Here is a 16,920-nt window from a genome sequence, read left to right as displayed (position 1 = left end):
CCGCCACCTCCCACCCCCACCCCTGTCTACAGGCCTTGTCCCTTTGTCAGTTCATGTTACAGGCCACTCATCTTTTCAGTCCAAACTAGAAAACACCCACCCTCAACCTCCAGATTCGGCCCCCATTCCAAGTCCCATCCCTTCCCTAAACCCCAGGCCCCGCCTTTTTACCCAAAATTCGGGATGCAGATCTCCTACCCCTCCAGACTCAAGGCCCCACCTCCTCCAGGCTCCGCCCCCTCCCAGAAACTCGAGGCATCCCTTCACCTTATTGAGCGCTGCCACGCGCTGGGCTAGCTGTGCCTCTATCTCAGGCAAGGTCTCTGCCTTCTGCAATGTCTGCTGCAGCTTCTGCTTGGCGTCGTCCAGCCACTCGGCCAGCTGACGGCTCTTTTCTTCACTCTAGGCGATGACAGGGACAGGGGGGAGGGAAGGAGCTAGGTCACACGAGCCAAGACCTCACCCCCCATCGCCCCTCCACAGCCGTGCCCCCACCTGCCGGTACAGAGACTCCTTGCTGGCCAACTCGTTCTCCAGCTTGTCGTTGGCGTCGTGCAGAGACGTGGCCTCGCGCTGGGCACTCAAGTAGCGCTTTTCCAGCGTCGTAATCCTCTCCTCCATGTCTTCCCGCTGTGCCAGCGCCTGCAGAGGTGGCAAACGGCAGCATGCACTACAGCTTCCAGAAGGCCTAGGCTTAGAACCCCAAATCAGGCACCCCAGGGTATCCTGGGAAGTGAAGTCCCCTGCCATACAGGCGTCAGAATGGTGGAACCACACCTGCCAAGAGCTCCCAAGAATAGCCAACATTAGGTTCCCTGCCACCTGAGAGTTAAAATGGTGGTACCACACCTCTCATGAGCTTCTAGGTCAGTACTGGCTTAGATTCTCCCCATATGGATGACCTAAGGCTTGTGGGATGGGAAGTCTCCACTCTTCTTGAACCACTTGTCTCAAAAATCCAGGCCTTAGATTTTTCAGCAACTTCTGGCAGAGGCTTAGAATCACAGAGCAAGTGTCCTAGGGTCTCATGGGAAACAAAGGTCCCTTCCATCTGGAAGGCAACATCTCCCAAGATCCCCCAGGGTAGCACAGGCTTAGAACCCCAGAGAAGGTGCTGCAGGGTCTCATGGGAGATGGACTCCCGTCTGGGAGCCCTTGTGATGGTGGAGCACGTTTCCCAACAGGCCCCAGAGCTATCCAGGTATAAAATGTGAGGTGAAGGCCCTAGTGCTCACTGAATGTTGAAAACTAAAGTACTCACTCTTTTTTCTCATCCAGGGCCTTTGAGAATCCATGCCCTACATTTCCCAGCAGCCCCTGGGACACAGGAGTTAGGATCAAGGGGCCTAAACCAGGATGGGTTGAAATGCAGACAAAGGAATTCAATTTAGAGGCACAAGAGAATTTCCCAATGATAACATAAGTAGGACCAGTTACTGACTGCCTACCATGTATGTGCCACATGCCAACACTCTGACAAAGATCACAAGTCCCATTTTACAGGTGAGGAAACAGGCTCAGAGAGGAGAAGCATCTACACAGTTTGTGGACTAATTCGAGGTTCCACCATTCATGAGCTCTGTGACTTTGGCCAAAGGGGCAGGGGAGGATTGGGGCGGGGGCGTACAGACAGCAGCCCACCAGGGACTCTGGCCTCACCTCCTTGAGGTCGCGCTGTAGCTTGGTGTTAGCTTCCTCCGCCTTACCCAGCTCACGGTGGGCGGTGCCCAGCTCCTCCTCCAGCTGGCTCATCTGACGGCACAACACCGCCAGGCGCTCCCGCAGCTGGCACACCTCTGCACGCTGCCGCTCCAGGGCCTCCTCCAGCTCCGCAGTGCGCCGGTTAGAATCCCCGCCAGGACCCAGGCCATTAGCAAGGGTCTGGAGAGAAGACAGTAAGGAAGGGACAGAACCCAGAATGGGTAAATACAGAGGTAAAGACAGAATGCAAGGAGAAAGTTGATGGGGGTGGGGAGTGAATCACAGATCAGTAAGGTTCATGGAGGTCATAGAAGTTAGCTAGGTGACCTGAATCGAAGGTCAAAGGCCAGTAAGGTCTTAGGAGTTTGGATGCCCTAGGGTCAGTGAGGATCATATCAAACATTAAAAGGATCATCACAAAGTTAGAGGGCTGAGTAGAGGTCACAGGAATGGGGATCAATAAAGAGCAAGGGGAAAGAAGGACTTTCACCTCGTACCTGTCCGTCCCCATCCTTGCCGGGCTCCTCCAGCCCTGACCGGCGCCTAGACAGCTGATCTCGAAGGCTCAGAGTCTGGGAATGGAAAAAGGATATCAGGACAAAAAGAAAATTAGTTCTATTTCCCATTGCCACCAGCTCTCGAAAGAGAGGTCATAGGTACCTCCAGTCCTGCTGGGGCTACCCCCACCCCACAGTCTACCCTTAGACCCTGTGCTCTCATTATATCTCGCCTTAGCTGCCTAACAGGGAGGGTGTCCAGCCTTACTCTTGCACTTAGCATCCTGATGAAGGTGTCCTCTTTTACCCTGACTTTTCCCTTCCAACCATTTCCTTCCGAGTGGGTTCTTTCCATTAGCCCCAGCCCAGACTCACTTTCAGTGGGCAGTTCTCCTCTTAGCCCTGCCCAGTGAGTTCCTCCTTAAGAACCCCACTGGTTCTCTCCATAGTCCAACTCTATTGGCCCTTTGCTCTAGTTCTGTCTCCAACAGATTCTGGAACCCCAAATCAGCTCCACCCCATTGGGAACTCTTTAGACCCTCCTTCCCTTTTTTGGCCATGTCCCACCTCCTGATTGCTCAGCTCCAACTCCTCCTCTAGCACTGCCACCCGCTCCAGTGCCATCCGCAGCCGCTCCCGGACCTGGGAATGGGTCAGGGCAGGAGTGAGATGGAGATCAGATCCAATCTAGGACAGCTGACAATGATGTAGAACACTCTTGGAACATGCCTGATAGTGCAACGTTAGAATTCCTCTATCCATAATAGATGTGCAGCCCCAACCCGCTACCAAACCCGCCCCACCCACTGGTAGTCCCAACCTATTTCATTTTTCCATTATCAACCAGTAAAGTCCCAGTCTGCATAGCCTCTCCCAGTCAATCACAGTCAACATTCTTTCCACTTAGGACATCCCCAACCAATCATAACCAGAATCTCTCCAATTCAGGACAGCCCTAGACACCCACAGGTTTCCATTCTTCACCTAGCCTCTTCCATTCTTATACCTTCTCATCCAGGGCCTTGTGGTGCTCGAAGAGGGACTTTAGAGCCTTGAGCACCTCCACCTCGGAAGAGACCCCTCCTGGGGACTGGGCCTGGCGTTTCACCACAGTCATGCGTAGTGACCTCTCATGCCTGGACACCAGACACTCCAGGTGTTCCAAGAGAAGCTACAGAGATAGGGCGCAGGGCCAAAGGAAAGAGGCAAGGGAAGAGAGGCAGGGTAGAAGAAAAAGGTGGTTCAGACAGGTGGGGCGGACACATGGAAAAAGAGGTGGAGCCAAGCAAAGGGGTAAGGAGCGAAACATGTCAGGAAAGCAGAGGGATATCAGAGGTACGGGCGGGGTCAAGGAAGGAGTGGTACAGGAAAAGAGACCGTTATGGAGATAGGGAAGAGGACATGAAGGAAGGAGACCAGAGGAGATCAGCCAAGAAGTGGGGGCAAGAAGACAAGGTGAGATGCGGCAAAAAAAATGGATCAGGCTGCCCACCCCACTTAGGCCCTGACCCCAGCACCCCTCACCCGCGTGTTGTTCCTCTCCGCTTTCAGCTCTGCAATCTCTTCCTCCCGTTCCAGCAGCTGTTCCCGACATAAGTTCAGCTCCTTCGTCAGAGCCGCAAACTCCTGTCCAGATGTGAGCAGGATAGGGACAATCAAATCAATCCTTTCCCCATCTCCCTTACTGCACAGGACTGGGAGTTTGAAGACCCCGCCCTTTCTGCTAAACCCCGCCCCTTCTAGCAGCTCAGGCCCCGCCCGTCACAAGCAAGGCCAGCCTCCCCGACTCCGCCCTTCCAAGCGCGAAGTCCCGCCCCCTCCGAACTGCCCTCTCCACGCCTTCAGTGGCCGAGACCCCGCCTGCCGCAGGCCCCGCCCCGGCCCCGCCCAGACCTGGGGCAGCGCGATGCTGAGCTGGCGCTGCAGCGAGTCCTTCTCGTGGCCCAGCTCGCGCAGCCGCAGCTGCGCCGTAGCCAGCCCATCCTGCGCCTCGCGCAGCGTCTCCAGCAGGCGCTCGCGCTCGGTGAGCATCGTGACCATGAGGCGCTCCAGCTCGCCGCCCGCCTCGTCCGGGCCCAGCGCGGAGCCCCGCCGGCCATCCTCGCTGATGGTGGGCATCACCTCGCACATCATGGCGGCGGTGCTGGCCTGCAGGTGCGGGGAAGGGGCAGGGAACAGAGACCGGCCTTGTCAAGGCACAGGCAGAGAAAATGAAGCACGGCCACCCTGATACTACATAGAGGAAACTGAGGCAGGTCCACCCAGGCGTTGCACAGAAGAAACTAAGGCCTGTCTGTTCTGATGATAGCACAGGATAAACTGAAACCCTTTGCTCTCAGGAAACTAGGCCTGGCTACCTGCACGAGAGCATTTGGGGAAACCGAGGTCAGGCTACATCAGGCACTGGCAGCAAACCTACGCCCAGCCTAGTCCAAGAAACCGAAGCCGGGTGATCCAGGCATTGCCTGAGTGAATGTGAAAAAATTAGTCTCTATCTATTCTGGCCCTGCTGAGAATCCCCCTCAACTTACTGCATGAGTGAGAAAACAGCCCCAGTGGAGAACCATGACTACAGGAGGACACAGGACTGGGGTTACAAATTAGCTCACTGGTACGTGGTTACCTGCTCTCCAACCCAACTCCTCCCTCCTTCCATTTCTCATCTGGACCTCAGTTCCAGAAGAACCTAAAGACCCACTCTACTTGGGGGTGGGGGGAAGCATGGTGGGGGCAGGGCATGTTAGCTATCTCCTATGACCCAGATGTCCAGGATCCAGCCCCCTCCTTCCTAATCCCAGGAGTCAGAGACCACATTCCCTCCTCTCCCAGGGACATGAGTCTGGGCTTTCAACCTCCAACCATAGACCTAGAAATCACAGGCTTCAGACCCCTCCTGCCCCAGAACCCAGAAGTCCAGGACCCAGGAGTCTGGGTGCACAAGCTGTGGGCAGAGATGAAGTGAGGTGTCCTGAGCCGCTCCCTCACACACATCAAGTCAGACGGGTCCAGCTGGCCCAGCCGAAAGCAGGAGGGACTTTCACTCTGTTCCCTCCTTTCCTTCTCTCCCTTCTGGCAGCAGCATAACCGGTTCTGAGAGTAGATAATTCCCAGCCCCACCCAATGTGTGGACTGTGTCCAAAGCCTAGGACTGGGGCCTTGGACTCATGTGAGGAGATGAGGGGATTGAGGGCCTTGGGACCTGGGAGAGGAGGCAGCTGGGTCCCTTGGGTCTTTGAACAGGTGCATTTGGGAATCTAGACACCTGAAACCCAACACTCAGAGGCCAGATTCAGGAAAATGTTTATAAGAGGGCAGGCCAGCCTTAGGTCCCAAACCAACATTGTATCTAAAACCCAGAACCTACTCAGGAGATGCAACACAGGATCTTTAGGGAGGCTGCTCTAGAACTTCAAATTCACTGAAAAGGAAACAAAACACAGCAACGCAGGGCAAAAATCTTGAAAGTTACTGGCATGTAGACACAGTACAGAGTGGAAAAAGGGCATATGCTTCCACATTTACAATGTGCTTGGGGTAAGAGCTGCACATAGGGCATATTCTAGAACCTAGCTCTGGAACACTGAACCAGCCAAGAACTTAATCAATAACTTAAAGAACATCTGGGTGACCCTAGAATTATATTTAAGAACATACCTTTTGAAATGCTCAATGAACCTAGTCAGGAGACATAATCTAGAACTCAGAACTTACTGCAGATGAAAATATAACACAGAATATAGCAGAGGTTGCTTCTCAGTTTAATCATGTGTCTAGATAATGTTAGAACGCAGAATGCAGAAGATGTGCTCTAGAATTCAAAACATGCCTTGGAGGCAAAGAAAAACCTAGAAAGTATCAAGGAGTTTGCCTGGAACTTAGACATGCCTGGGGGAAGATGCAGAAGGATGCTTGCTGGGAATTGAAAATATACTGTTATAAGGACTGAGCTGGCAAAGGTGAAGTGGGGTGTTCTGGAAATTAGGACATTTCTAGGCTGAAGACTCCAGAAGAGCAGAGAACCTAGAGCATGCTTAGAATGCTGAAATGGCAGATGGAGGGGACCACAGTCCACCAGGGGACAAGTTCTAAACTAACATCACACTAAGGAAAAGATGGGCAGAGAAAGTGGGAATGGATGGGCCTAGGATCTAGAACCTGAGGAAGGAAGATGTAAGGTAGAACACTTCAGTGGGAATCCTCTAGATTTAAGACTGTAGAACTGAATGGCACCTAAAGCAGGAAAGTGTAGTCTAAAATTGATAGCACAATTTGAAGAAAGACTATAGCACATAATTGGAAGACACACATTCTAGAACTTAGAATGCCCCTGGGAAGAGAATGGAATCTAGAACAATGCCAAGGATGTGGCTGGAACCTAGAACACACCTAAAATGAAAATTTAGCAGAGAATAAGCAAGGACTGGTTTCTATAACTTTAGAACATATCTAAGTAGATGGTAGGATCAGAATTTAGCTGGGGGGGGGGATTATCTAGATATTTTAATTCATTTGGGGAAAGACATGCCTAGAATTTACCATCTACCCTAGAACTTAAAACATGACTTGGGTGAAGACAGGACAGAGATGATGACGGAGAGTGTTTCAGGATCTTGAAAGAATCTAGAATGTGAACACTGCAAGGGCAATGTTTAACTGGAAATGTGTTGAGGAAGGCATGTATGTTTGGCTCAGCCTGAGAGAGTGTACTCAGGGGATGGGACATCACGATATGGGCCTCAGAAGGCAATGAGGTGCTGGAAAGATCTCAAGAAGCTGGGTCTGAAGGGAGAGAATAGAGTCCCAGGGAGCCCAAGCAACTGAGATGAAATAGGGATGAAGCAGGGGTTTGTCAAGGCCACCGGAGATGTCAAGTTGATAGAGGATTGTGAGGCCATGGGGACCTGGGCTCCTAAGATTAAGAGCTGAGGAACTAGATACCTGGGTGGGGGCAGGACAGAACTGGGGGCCTGGACTCCTGAATCCTTGTGGAGGTAAAGGATGGGGTTGGGAAGGAGAGCTGGGGCAGATGGCCTCGGTAAAGGATGATGGCCAGTACAGAAGAAGCTGGGATCTGAACACTGGGTTTCTGAGGGGATGCAGGACTGGGGACAAGGTATTTAGGTCTCCAGGGGGAAGGGCGGGCAGATGCCAAGGAATTGCATTAAGAATTGCATCCTGAGTCCCTGAAAGGGAGAGAGTCATGGCGCCTGAATCCCTAAGGGAGCAGATGCTGGGGTCCTAGGAAACTGGGTATATTTGTCTGAGAAGCACAGGGGCTGTTGAACTGGGTCTCTAAAGGGGGCAAAGGCTGGTAACCTGGATCCCCTGATGCCAAGGTCCCTAAGGTGCATGGGGCAGGAACATTCAGAAGCCCTGACTCCTCAGGAAGGTGCTGGGGTCCCGGAAACCTGGGGTGCTGAAGATGAGGCTGGAAGTCTGGCCAGTGGGACCCAGAGGCCCAGGCACTTGGGTCGGGGAGGGCCCGGGTATCCCCGGGTCAAAGGCGCTGCGGGGGGGATCCCCGCGCCGCCGGCGCCCCCTCTCCGGTGGTGGCAGCAGGAGGTGGGGGAAGCGAGGCTGCCGAGTGCGCTGACCATGGACAGCTCCAGAGCCGGCCTGTGTCCAGGGCGGCCGCGGAGCCGGCCTGGACTGAGGGACGAGGCCGGCTGCTCAAGCCAGAGGGCTGGAGATGGGCAGACGGGGTGCGCGAATGGGGGACTATGCGGACGCGACGGGGGACAGCCAGCCCTCGCCGAGGGAGTGTGACACAGCCGCGGCGGGTGTCTGGAGCTCTCGGGACTGGGCTGAGGAGGAGGATCTAGGTCCAGAGGGGTTCCCAGGGTTGAACTGAAATCCAGGCTCCTGGGCCCTGGAAGAGGCGCAAGGCGGCAGTACGCCTGGGATTCTAGGGTTTGGCTGGGGACTCTGAGAGCCTGGAGGGGCACGCCTGACTCTCTGGGGTAGGGCTGTGAAATCTGGGCTCTGGGGTCCCCCGGGATGAAGAAGGGAACCTAGGATCTCGGGGATTTGGGAAAAACTCGGCGAGGGGTCCCCAGGGTGGGCGCTGCCAGGCAGGCCGGGCCGGGCTCTTACCTGCCTGGTCCGCGGCGGCTGCGGGCGGAGCTGGGCTGCAGGAGGGACGTGGGGTGGGGTGGGGGGACCGGGCGGGGCCCCTGGCGGCGGCCCGGGCCCGGATCTGTAGCTCCGGAGCCCTGTCTCCGCCGCTCGCGCGGGCTCCGCGTCTCTTGCTCCGGCTTGGGCGCTGGGGACCCCCTCCCCTTCACGGTCTCACAGCCCTCTACCCCCTAAAATAGCCCCCTATCCCTGTCACTGTTCAGCCTCCCCCCACGAGGCCGCAGCCGATAGATCCAGGGGTGCCCACCAGCGCCCCCAAATCCCACCTTCCCCCCAAAAAAAAATTTCCTCCTCCCTCCCCCCCAACAGCTCCCGGGCGGTCGTGGCCCCTTTAAAAGGAGACTGACAGACGGCGCTGAGTGGCCAATGGGAGGCAGCGTCGGTGCCGGCCGGCGGTTAAACCCCGCCTCCGCACGGGCCGGGAGGGGTCGCGCGGGCGGAGAGCGGGAGGCGGGGCTTAAGACGTGTCGGCCAATAGGTGGGCAGCGTGAGGCGGCTGGGACGGGAGGCGGAGCCCGGCAGGGGGATGATGTCACCTGGAGCTAGGGGCGCGCGGCATGGAACGCGAGTCGCGACCCCGGATCCTGGCGGGGGCGCGCGCCGGCCTTCGAGCCGCCGGAGATAGGAGGGCTGGGCAGGCGGCGAGGTGGGAGTAAACGTTGTATTTTAAGGTGGGGGCGACGCCCGGAGGCGCGCGCTTGGGTTGGAAGGTGAGGTGAATGCCGGGTCGGCGAGTGCACCTTATTCTGCACACCCTGCGCCAGCCTCGAGAACTGCACGCGGCACCCCACCCCCGCCTCCCACATAGACGATAGTACGGTCTGCAAGGCTCCCCCGGCGGACAAAGCTAATGGTTCGCTCCGCCCCGCCCACACAGAAGAGGCCAGCTGGCTCCTGCAGCGTTTCAGGACTCTTCAGTGGGACCAACTACAGAAGATGTTTGGCCTCTACCCTCAGACTCTCTTAAGGGTAGGAGGCGTTGTCTTCAGTTCTGACCTCGCACTCAGACCCAGACTAGGTCAGAGCCTTCGCCCTTGGACTTGTCCCTAGGAAGCCACCAGCCTCCGCCTTCAGTTCTGGGGAAAAGTCTCTACCTCTGCTCTCAGACTCTGAAAGGGCTTCTTCAGGGCCTGGTCTCAATATCAGTTTCTCTCCCCCCCCTCCCCCACATCTCAAGACCTTCTAACCCCAGGATGCAGGACAGACACACAGACACTCAATGAGGGTCAAAGATCTTTAAATAAGGAGCTGGTGACAATAAATACTGTACAGGGGAGGGGGTGACGGGAGGGTCCAGATCTGTGGTTTCAGCCTCGAGACTCCAAGGACCTGCAAGGAGGGTGAAGAGAGGGGAGCCAGGCTCAGGGGAGGGGACCTGAGGAGGCATGGAAGAGAGCCAGGACTGGGATTCCAGAGCCAAGGGCCTGGGGAAATGGGTTAAGGGTTCCAGAAAGAGTAGGTTCCAGATCTTAGAATGGCAGTCAGCTGAGTCACCACCAGGAGTTTTAGCCAGACCAACATGGGGTGAGAGCTGGGGTCAGGGGTCAGGGGTCAAGGGTCAATCCCAAGTAGAGGAGCCATGGCTAGGGGTGGCAATCAAGATTCCTGGAGTCATTGGCCTGTTTGGGAGTCTGGGGATAAGGGAGGCAGTGGAGGCCCCAGGGGAATGGTGGCAAAGGGCTCACGAGTAGCTCTGGTGCTGCTGACGCCGGCGGGCTGAGCGCATCTTCTCAAAGCGGGCCTCCATCTCCTCCAGCACACGTGGTGTGTAACGCACCACCAGCTTCACGGAGCCTTGGGCCGCCTTCAGCAGCTCCACTGCCTTCTCGTGCTGCTCACCCTCAACGCTCTGTGGGGCAGTACACAGACAGCTGGGCCTGGGGCCCACTGCCCTCACCTAGCACCCACCCCAGAAATGGGACAAACCGTTGGAGACCTGGTACCAGGCCTAAGGAGCCAAAACCTTATGTCCTCATGGAAGAGTCACTAACTCTTAACTGAGTGTCCTCCCCACAAAACTTTCAGGTTGCCCATGTCAGGGACAAGTCCCATATGCCCTCGTCACTGAGTCAGACATCCAGGCCCATCTTTATCCCCTTCCTCCCCACAGTCCACTAATCCCCAGCCCCATCCCTCCTGCCCTGACTCCCTCTTCTTTGTCCCTATTACCCTGGCCCCAGCTCAGGCCTCATCCTCTCCCCAGTGGATTCTCACTATAGCTTCCTGCCTGGCCTCCTGGTTTCCCATCTCTCCCCTCAATCCATTCCCCTTCCCCCAGAGTCCCAAAGGGATCTTTCTACACCTCCAAGCTAAGCGTATCACTGAACCCTCCCATGATTCCCCAGAACCCTTGAGACAAAGTCTCAGCTTCTCAGGCTGGCACTCAGGCCCTGCAAGGCTAGCCCCAGCCACCTATCACGTTGTGCCTCCATCTACTCTAACCAGTGATTTTAATTAACTGCATGCTCCAGTCCTCCATTAGAACAGAGCCCTTTTTCTTCATCTCAGAGGTGTCACAGACCTTACCTACAACACCCTCAGCCAAATAACACCTTTCTCCACCCTATATGCCTGCAGAACTCCTACTCATCCTTCAAAACCCAACTAAAATGTTCTTTCCTCTGTAAAAACTTCCTTCATCTACCCTGGTCTAGTGCCGTATCAGGCTCTCACAATGCTTTGTGCTTCCTCATTATTATCTCTCTGAATTAGGAATATTTCACTCAGGGTTTATCTCCCTCATCAGAGAAGGGGTTCTTGAAGGTAAGAGCTGAGGCCAATTTTTCTCAGAGTCTGCAGCAGTGCCCAGCACAGGGTTGAATAAAGAAGCAGTGCTCAGTGTGTGTTGAATAAATGTCAAAAACAGGGACAAACTGTGACCCCAGCCCTGCCTTAGCCTCTCAACTCACCACACCATTCACTGACAGCAGCTGGTCCCCACGCTTGAGGCCTCCGTGGCGGTCAGCCACACCCCCAGGAATGACACGGGAGATGTAGATGGGCGAGTTCTGCTCCTTGCCCCCCATGATGTTGAAGCCCAGTCCCTCGTCTGTCTTGGGCAGCTCCACTACCCTGGGATGTGCATGACCCTCACTGGCTGTGAAGGCAGCAACTGTAGCCTGGGAGAGACAAAGCGTCAGGAGGTGAGGGGCCCTCCATGGTGGGCATGTGCACTGGGGTGGAGGATATAGGCCAGGGAGAGAGCGACTGAGGCCAGATCATGATGGTAGGGCAATTATGATTAGGTGATGGCTGGAAGAATACTCCAGATTGTCTCTACTTCTTTGCCCAAGAGTGACATGCCTGCCACAGTTCAACACAAGTTCACTCCATAATGACCGTATGTCCCTTTGGTTCACTTTGGATGGTTCAGACATGTCAAAGAGAAAGTCTCCATTTGGTGTGAGTGTGTCTTGAATACTCAACACTTGCCAATATTACTTTTTAACAGAGAAAAACAAGGCCTGGAAGGATCTGAGAGCCTCCAGGAAGCAGCAAGAAATAGCATCTAAATATAGTTTAATCAGATTTCAGTGTCTATTGCTATTTCATTGTTTTCATTGTATAGGTGTTTAAGGTTATCCTCTAATCAGGCATGTGGTACTAGTTTCAATTTATAGTTGCTAAAGATACCTTTCTTTATATGATATTTAAGTTAAAATGTGAGATTACTTAAAATAAATTCTAAATAAGTAATAGTAAGGGTGGTACAAAGATTTGGCAAAAATCATGAAGGAGGAACCAAGAATGACATTAGGAAGACCCTGAGCTAGACCACGCAGTTCCCTGGATACCAAAAGAGACAGGTTGAGGGACGCTTACCTTGGCTGTGGCATGGGCCCGGATCTCAGCGCTGCCGGTGATATCCAGCGTGTCATAGAGCTGCTCATACACCTGGTGAGGAGGACGCAGTAGCATCAGGGAGCCGCCAGTCCCCTCCTTCCTTCCACACAGGAGTACAGGCGCGCAGACCCTCCCATCCAAGGATGCGTCCTGCCCGGGCAACTCGGGGCTCAAGGAAACTACAACTCCCAAAGAACCCCAGAGCTGACACTAGGGCATCCCAAGGCGGGCCGCCCCGGACACTGCTGGGAGGCGTAGTCCACGGGCTCGGGGTGACTAAGAGGAAGACGGAGGCTGCTGCTAGCTCGTGCTCCGACGCCGCGCTGCGCTCACCTCCCGGATGGCAGAGCAGAAGCGGCTCTGCAGGACGCGCTGGAGGGCCTGCAGCTTCTGCGGGGGCAGCTCCCCGCTGCGCTGGAGCCGCTCGAGGAGCTCCACCGCCCGGGACACGTCTGCGGAGCGGGGGCGGGAGCGTAGACAGAGTCAGAGACACCAAGACGCAGAGAATCACCAAGAGATGCGGCCAGAGACCGAGTAAGGGCGAGTAAGGGCGAACGCAAACCTCCAGAAGGACAGCCGAGTCCCGGTCGAACATCCGCAGTTGCCAGTGGCAAGGGAGAAAATGCGGCCGGCCAGGCGCCCTGCATCCCGGGGATCCCCATAGACACCCAGGCAAGGGGTGTGCAGCGGGTGCCCCCTCCCCGGCCGGTTCGCCTACGGAACCTCCCACACCCAGACAGCCCAACTAGCTGCGCCACGCCCCGCCCACCCCCGCCGGGTCCGCCCGCCCACCGCCCAGACCTTGCCCGGGTAGGGGCGAGGATCGGGGTCAGAGACGCAGGCCGCGACCGACCGGGTGGGCAGGGCCCCCTGGCGCGCTTACCCCGCTCCAGCCCCAGCGGCTCCACCAGCGCAGCCATGTCGGCGCCACCGCTGCGAGCCGCCCGCCCGCCCGCCAGGTCGCTGGCAAGGAGGGCGGGGCTGCGCGAGGCCACGCCCCAGGCGACGGACGCCCCCTGCGGAGGCGCGGCCCAGCATGAGCTCGCCTCCTGGCGCTGCGGCCGCTGCATATGATGCGGCTTCTGTCTGGCTGCTCTACCCTCCTCCCCCATCGGTCTGTCCTGTTTGCGACCCCTCCTATTGCGACCTCAGTCTGCTGCACCTCCTTCCATCTCTGTCTGTCCTACCCGCCACACCCGTCTGTCCCCTCGCTATCCCTTTTTTTCTAAGTTTTTTGGACAAACGTATGTTAAATATCTGGGACCAAGACGATGTACATGATGGTGAGCAGGAGAGACAAGCCCACTGCCCTCACGGAGCTTAGGCTATGGTGCAGGGGAAGTAGACGACCAACTACGACTGTGACCAGAATTGGGAGTGGGGAGGTGATGATCTAAGAGGGACATTGACATAGAATCCTTGGAGGTAAGATCGTGGGGCGTGGGTCACTTTCCAGGCAGAAAGAACCCACATGGCTGGACAGCAGAGAAGGATTGGAGTGGTTTATGATGGTGAAAAGGTGGGCAGGATACAATTTATGCATAGACTTGTGAGTTGGCACATGTTGAGGATTTTGGACTTCATGGTAATTCCAAAGAGTAAAATGTGATATTCAAATGTGTATCTGAAGGTCACTGTGGCCACCGTGTGGCAACTGAATTGAGTAAGAACAAAAGTGGAGGCGGGGGACCGGTCAGGAGGCTATCTGAGTGTACCGCGATGGCTGGGACCAGGGCAGAGGCATGGAGGATAGGTGAACATATTTGGAAATGTATGGACATCTGATCAACTGTAGATGAGGACTGGGAGGAGGAGAAGGGGGTACTAAAGGTGCGTGTGGGCCTTTTGCTAAGATGGTCTATGCTGGAGAACCGGTAGTGGACATTCCAGATTTGGGGAGCCTGTAAAGTATGTAAGACCTGCAAGCAGTTTTGAGAACTTGGAAAAAGGCAGTGAATAAAACCATAGGAGTGGACAAAAATGCCAGGGACAAGAGACTGTATAGAATGAAGAGGACCTAAGGCTGAGTCCTCAAAACTCTTAACATGTGAAAACCAGGAAGAGGACAAAGAATGGCCAGAAAAGGGAGGAGGAAATCAGGTGAGAATGAGAAAAGAGCGTTTTTAAAAAGAAAGTGGGGGCCGGCCCAGTGGCTCGGTTGGTTAAGAGCGCAAGCTCTGAGCAACAGGATTACCTGTTCAATTCCCAAATGGGCCAGTGAGCTTCGACCGAGTTGAGTTGCCTCTGAGCTGGTGAGAGTGCGCGCTCTTAGCAGCAAGATTGCCAGTTCGACACCCATATGGGATGGTGGACTACATTCCTCCACGAGATTGAAAGCGGCAACTGGACTTGGAGCTGAGCTTGCGCCCTCCACAACTAAGATTGAAGGACAACTCGACTTGGAGCTGATGGATCCTGGAAAAACAAAATGTTCCTTCTCCCCAATTCAATAAAAATCTTTTTAAAAAATAAAAAGAAAGTGGGCTGTGGTATCTGATGCTCTAGAGGCCAAACAAATGTAGGAAATGTAGACAAGACTATCAAGTCTGGCTGTTGCCCCACCCTTGACTGGATGGGGGTATGGAGTCCAGAAAAGAGCTTCTGCAGTCAGATGAAATTGGCAAGTTTGTCTACCCTCCCTCTTTCATAGTATTTCTTTTCCTTGTTTTAATAAAAAATAACCTATTTACAGCGTTAAAAACAAAGTCAAATAATACAGAAGAGCTAATATTGAAAAGCACCAACTTGTCCTAACTCGCCCCACTGCAAGTGGCAACTTAATAGATGTTTAATCTGATAGTTGCTTCTTTTTCTAAGTAACATGCTATTTGTCAATTTATCAATTTTAGTTGTAATGTATATTGATTTTCTGCTTTTACCTTTCCTCTACCCCCCCCCCCAGCCGTTTTATGGTACCAGTTTTTAGATCAATGAAATGCTCTCATTATGTCTAAGTACTTATTTTACTGTAGGGCCCACGTAGTGTTCTGTGACATTTCCTTTCTTGAAGTTTTTTTTCCCTGTGATTTCTATCTACTTTTGTTTCTTTCATCACATTCTCAGTTCTTTTCCGATTGTCCATCACAACAGATATCATACTGATCTTTTTATCCTGAAACTCCTTGGAAACTTCAGTCCTTTGACCCCAATCTGGATCACGTACTCTCTAGAAACTGCCATCCTGGGACTTTCTCCACTGCTTTGCTGAACTGAGTCTATTTTTCTTTTAAATTCCTTATTTTGGTGAAGTATATTCTCAGTTAATTTCCTAAGATTATGAGATTTCTTACTTTCAAATTCATCTAATTCTTTTATTTCCCTCACACTTCTAGTGTTAACAAGAATGTTTCAGGTTATCTAGCATCTAATCAACGACCAAATGCACCTACTAAATTCTTAATTTGTTGTTCTCCAGTTCTAAAATTTCCATTTGACTTCTTTAAAATTCCAGATCTGTGAAAATTCTCTATCTTTCCTTATTTTGTGAACATAGTTATTTCAATCTCTGCTAATTCCAACATCAGAATCATGCCTGGGTCTGTTTCTATTGTCTATTTTTTTCTCTTGGTTTTCAGTAATTTAAGTCTTTCAAACATACCTGATAATTTGAGTAGATGCTGAGCATTGTGTACTAAAAATACAAGAGGCTCAGAATGATTATCTTCCAAAGGTGGTTTTCTTCTGGCGGGATCACCTAAATCCTGACAAAACCTGGTCTATTTCATTTGGGGCCTTACTCCAATATTGTGGCACTCTGGGGATGTCAAGCATGGCCATTCCACCTTGGCAGGGCTTGAACCCCAAACTGTCTCAAGAACTGCACAGTCTCCGTTGCTTTCTGATGAGCACCTTGGGATTTGCAATAACAATGAGCTTATGAGTTGGCAAATGCCTTGATGGAAGAGTGTATGTAGATTTGGGGGCTCAATGCCCCTCATGGGAACTTCAACCCCAAGTCCAAGCTGTCTGGTCCAGCTGCTGTGAACTTAGCCCTGTGGAAGGCTGCCACTCTGTCTATTCCCCCATGCTAAATTAGCAAATGTTCTCAAAGAAAAAGCCAGGTAAAAATGAAATTCACTTGTGCTTCCCTTTTCTTAGGGATTGGACCCAAGTCTCACCTTCACTAGTTGCCCCCAATGCCTTTCACATGTTGTTTATATACTTTGCCCAAGTCTTTATAATTGGTCTGTGCCAGGCTAGTCCAAAATGGGCTATTCTACACAGCCAATTCCAGAACCTAGTTGCAACATCTGGGTTATCTGTGAAAATATAGAAGTATTTTTAGGGTTGTTTCTTCCAGGATCAGTTTTTCTATTTTTCTTGTGGTCCCATTGGATTTTCTCAAATGCCTGTTGTGTACATAAAGACCTAGGCAGTTAGATCGTAAACTAGGATTCTTACATGTCAGTGAGACTTAATTGACTGCCTCTGGGTTATTAGGCCAAGTTTGCCTTTAGGCTGAGAAACTTCTAACTAAAAGACGACAGTAGATCCTGGCTTGTATGGCCTAGGCAGCCAACGCTCAACTCTGAGGCGAGTGCCGCCAACAAGTTTGTGTTCAAATTCCACCTTGTCTGCTACCCTTGTACTTGGGAGTTGCAGCCTTGAGCCTCTCTAGGGTCCTGCAAGGCTGACTGGCTTCCTTCTCAAGTAGTCACCAGACTGAAATGTTATCACTATATTTAATCTTTTATCTAGACATCTACTGAAATCTCAACTGCTGATGGAATCTCATTTCTTGCCT

General features: G+C 53.2%; 3 protein-coding genes across 3 annotated transcripts in view; 1 reads left to right on the top strand and 2 right to left on the bottom strand.

The window, feature by feature from the left end:
- Nucleotides 1–8,505, bottom strand: part of PPFIA3 (PPFI scaffold protein A3) — a 27,028-nt gene extending 18,523 nt beyond the window's left edge. The window contains exons 1-9 of the mRNA XM_019658157.1: nt 8,292–8,505; nt 4,092–4,346; nt 3,723–3,824; nt 3,205–3,369; nt 2,766–2,840; nt 2,199–2,273; nt 1,660–1,881; nt 496–642; nt 268–402 (exon numbers count right to left, since the gene is read on the bottom strand). Of these exons, the coding sequence (XP_019513702.1) occupies nt 268–402; nt 496–642; nt 1,660–1,881; nt 2,199–2,273; nt 2,766–2,840; nt 3,205–3,369; nt 3,723–3,824; nt 4,092–4,331 (1,161 nt within the window). The 5' untranslated portion in view covers nt 4,332–4,346; nt 8,292–8,505. The remainder of the gene's footprint in view (nt 1–267; nt 403–495; nt 643–1,659; nt 1,882–2,198; nt 2,274–2,765; nt 2,841–3,204; nt 3,370–3,722; nt 3,825–4,091; nt 4,347–8,291) is intronic.
- Nucleotides 7,909–9,383, top strand: CUNH19orf73 (chromosome unknown C19orf73 homolog). Its single transcript, XM_019658156.1, is given in 3 exon segments — nt 7,909–8,020; nt 9,005–9,249; nt 9,252–9,383. Coding segments are annotated over 3 exon segments (489 nt in total).
- Nucleotides 9,384–9,553: 170 nt separating this feature from the next.
- On the bottom strand, nt 9,554–14,325 carry LIN7B (lin-7 cell polarity scaffold B). The gene is made up of 6 exons (XM_019658284.1): nt 13,060–14,325; nt 12,510–12,628; nt 12,156–12,227; nt 11,243–11,452; nt 10,019–10,182; nt 9,554–9,662 (listed from the first exon to the last, which is right to left on the bottom strand). The coding sequence occupies exons 1-6, from the start codon at nt 13,286–13,288 to the stop codon at nt 9,641–9,643; spliced, it is 816 nt and encodes a 271-aa protein (XP_019513829.1). The 5' UTR covers nt 13,289–14,325; the 3' UTR covers nt 9,554–9,640.
- Between the last annotated feature and the right edge of the window lie 2,595 nt (nt 14,326–16,920).

Source organism: Hipposideros armiger, unplaced genomic scaffold (assembly GCF_001890085.2).
Source record: "Hipposideros armiger isolate ML-2016 unplaced genomic scaffold, ASM189008v1 scaffold_283, whole genome shotgun sequence".
NCBI lineage: Eukaryota > Metazoa > Chordata > Mammalia > Chiroptera > Hipposideridae > Hipposideros > Hipposideros armiger.
Note: the sequence above shows the minus strand (reverse complement) of the source record. Positions and strands in the feature narration are given on the sequence as shown.

Excerpts from the sequence above, each read along its gene's own strand:
- LIN7B (XM_019658284.1), bottom strand. The coding sequence starts at position 13,288 with ATGGGGGAGGAGGGTAGAGCAGCCAGACAGAAGCCGCATCATATGCAG. Across the intron at positions 12,629-13,059 it reads GCCGCTGGGGCTGGAGCGGG|ACGTGTCCCGGGCGGTGGAG; the intron begins GTAAGCGCGCCA and ends CCCGCTCCGCAG. Across the intron at positions 10,183-11,242 it reads TGCTGTCAGTGAATGGTGTG|AGCGTTGAGGGTGAGCAGCA; the intron begins GTGAGTTGAGAG and ends ACTGCCCCACAG.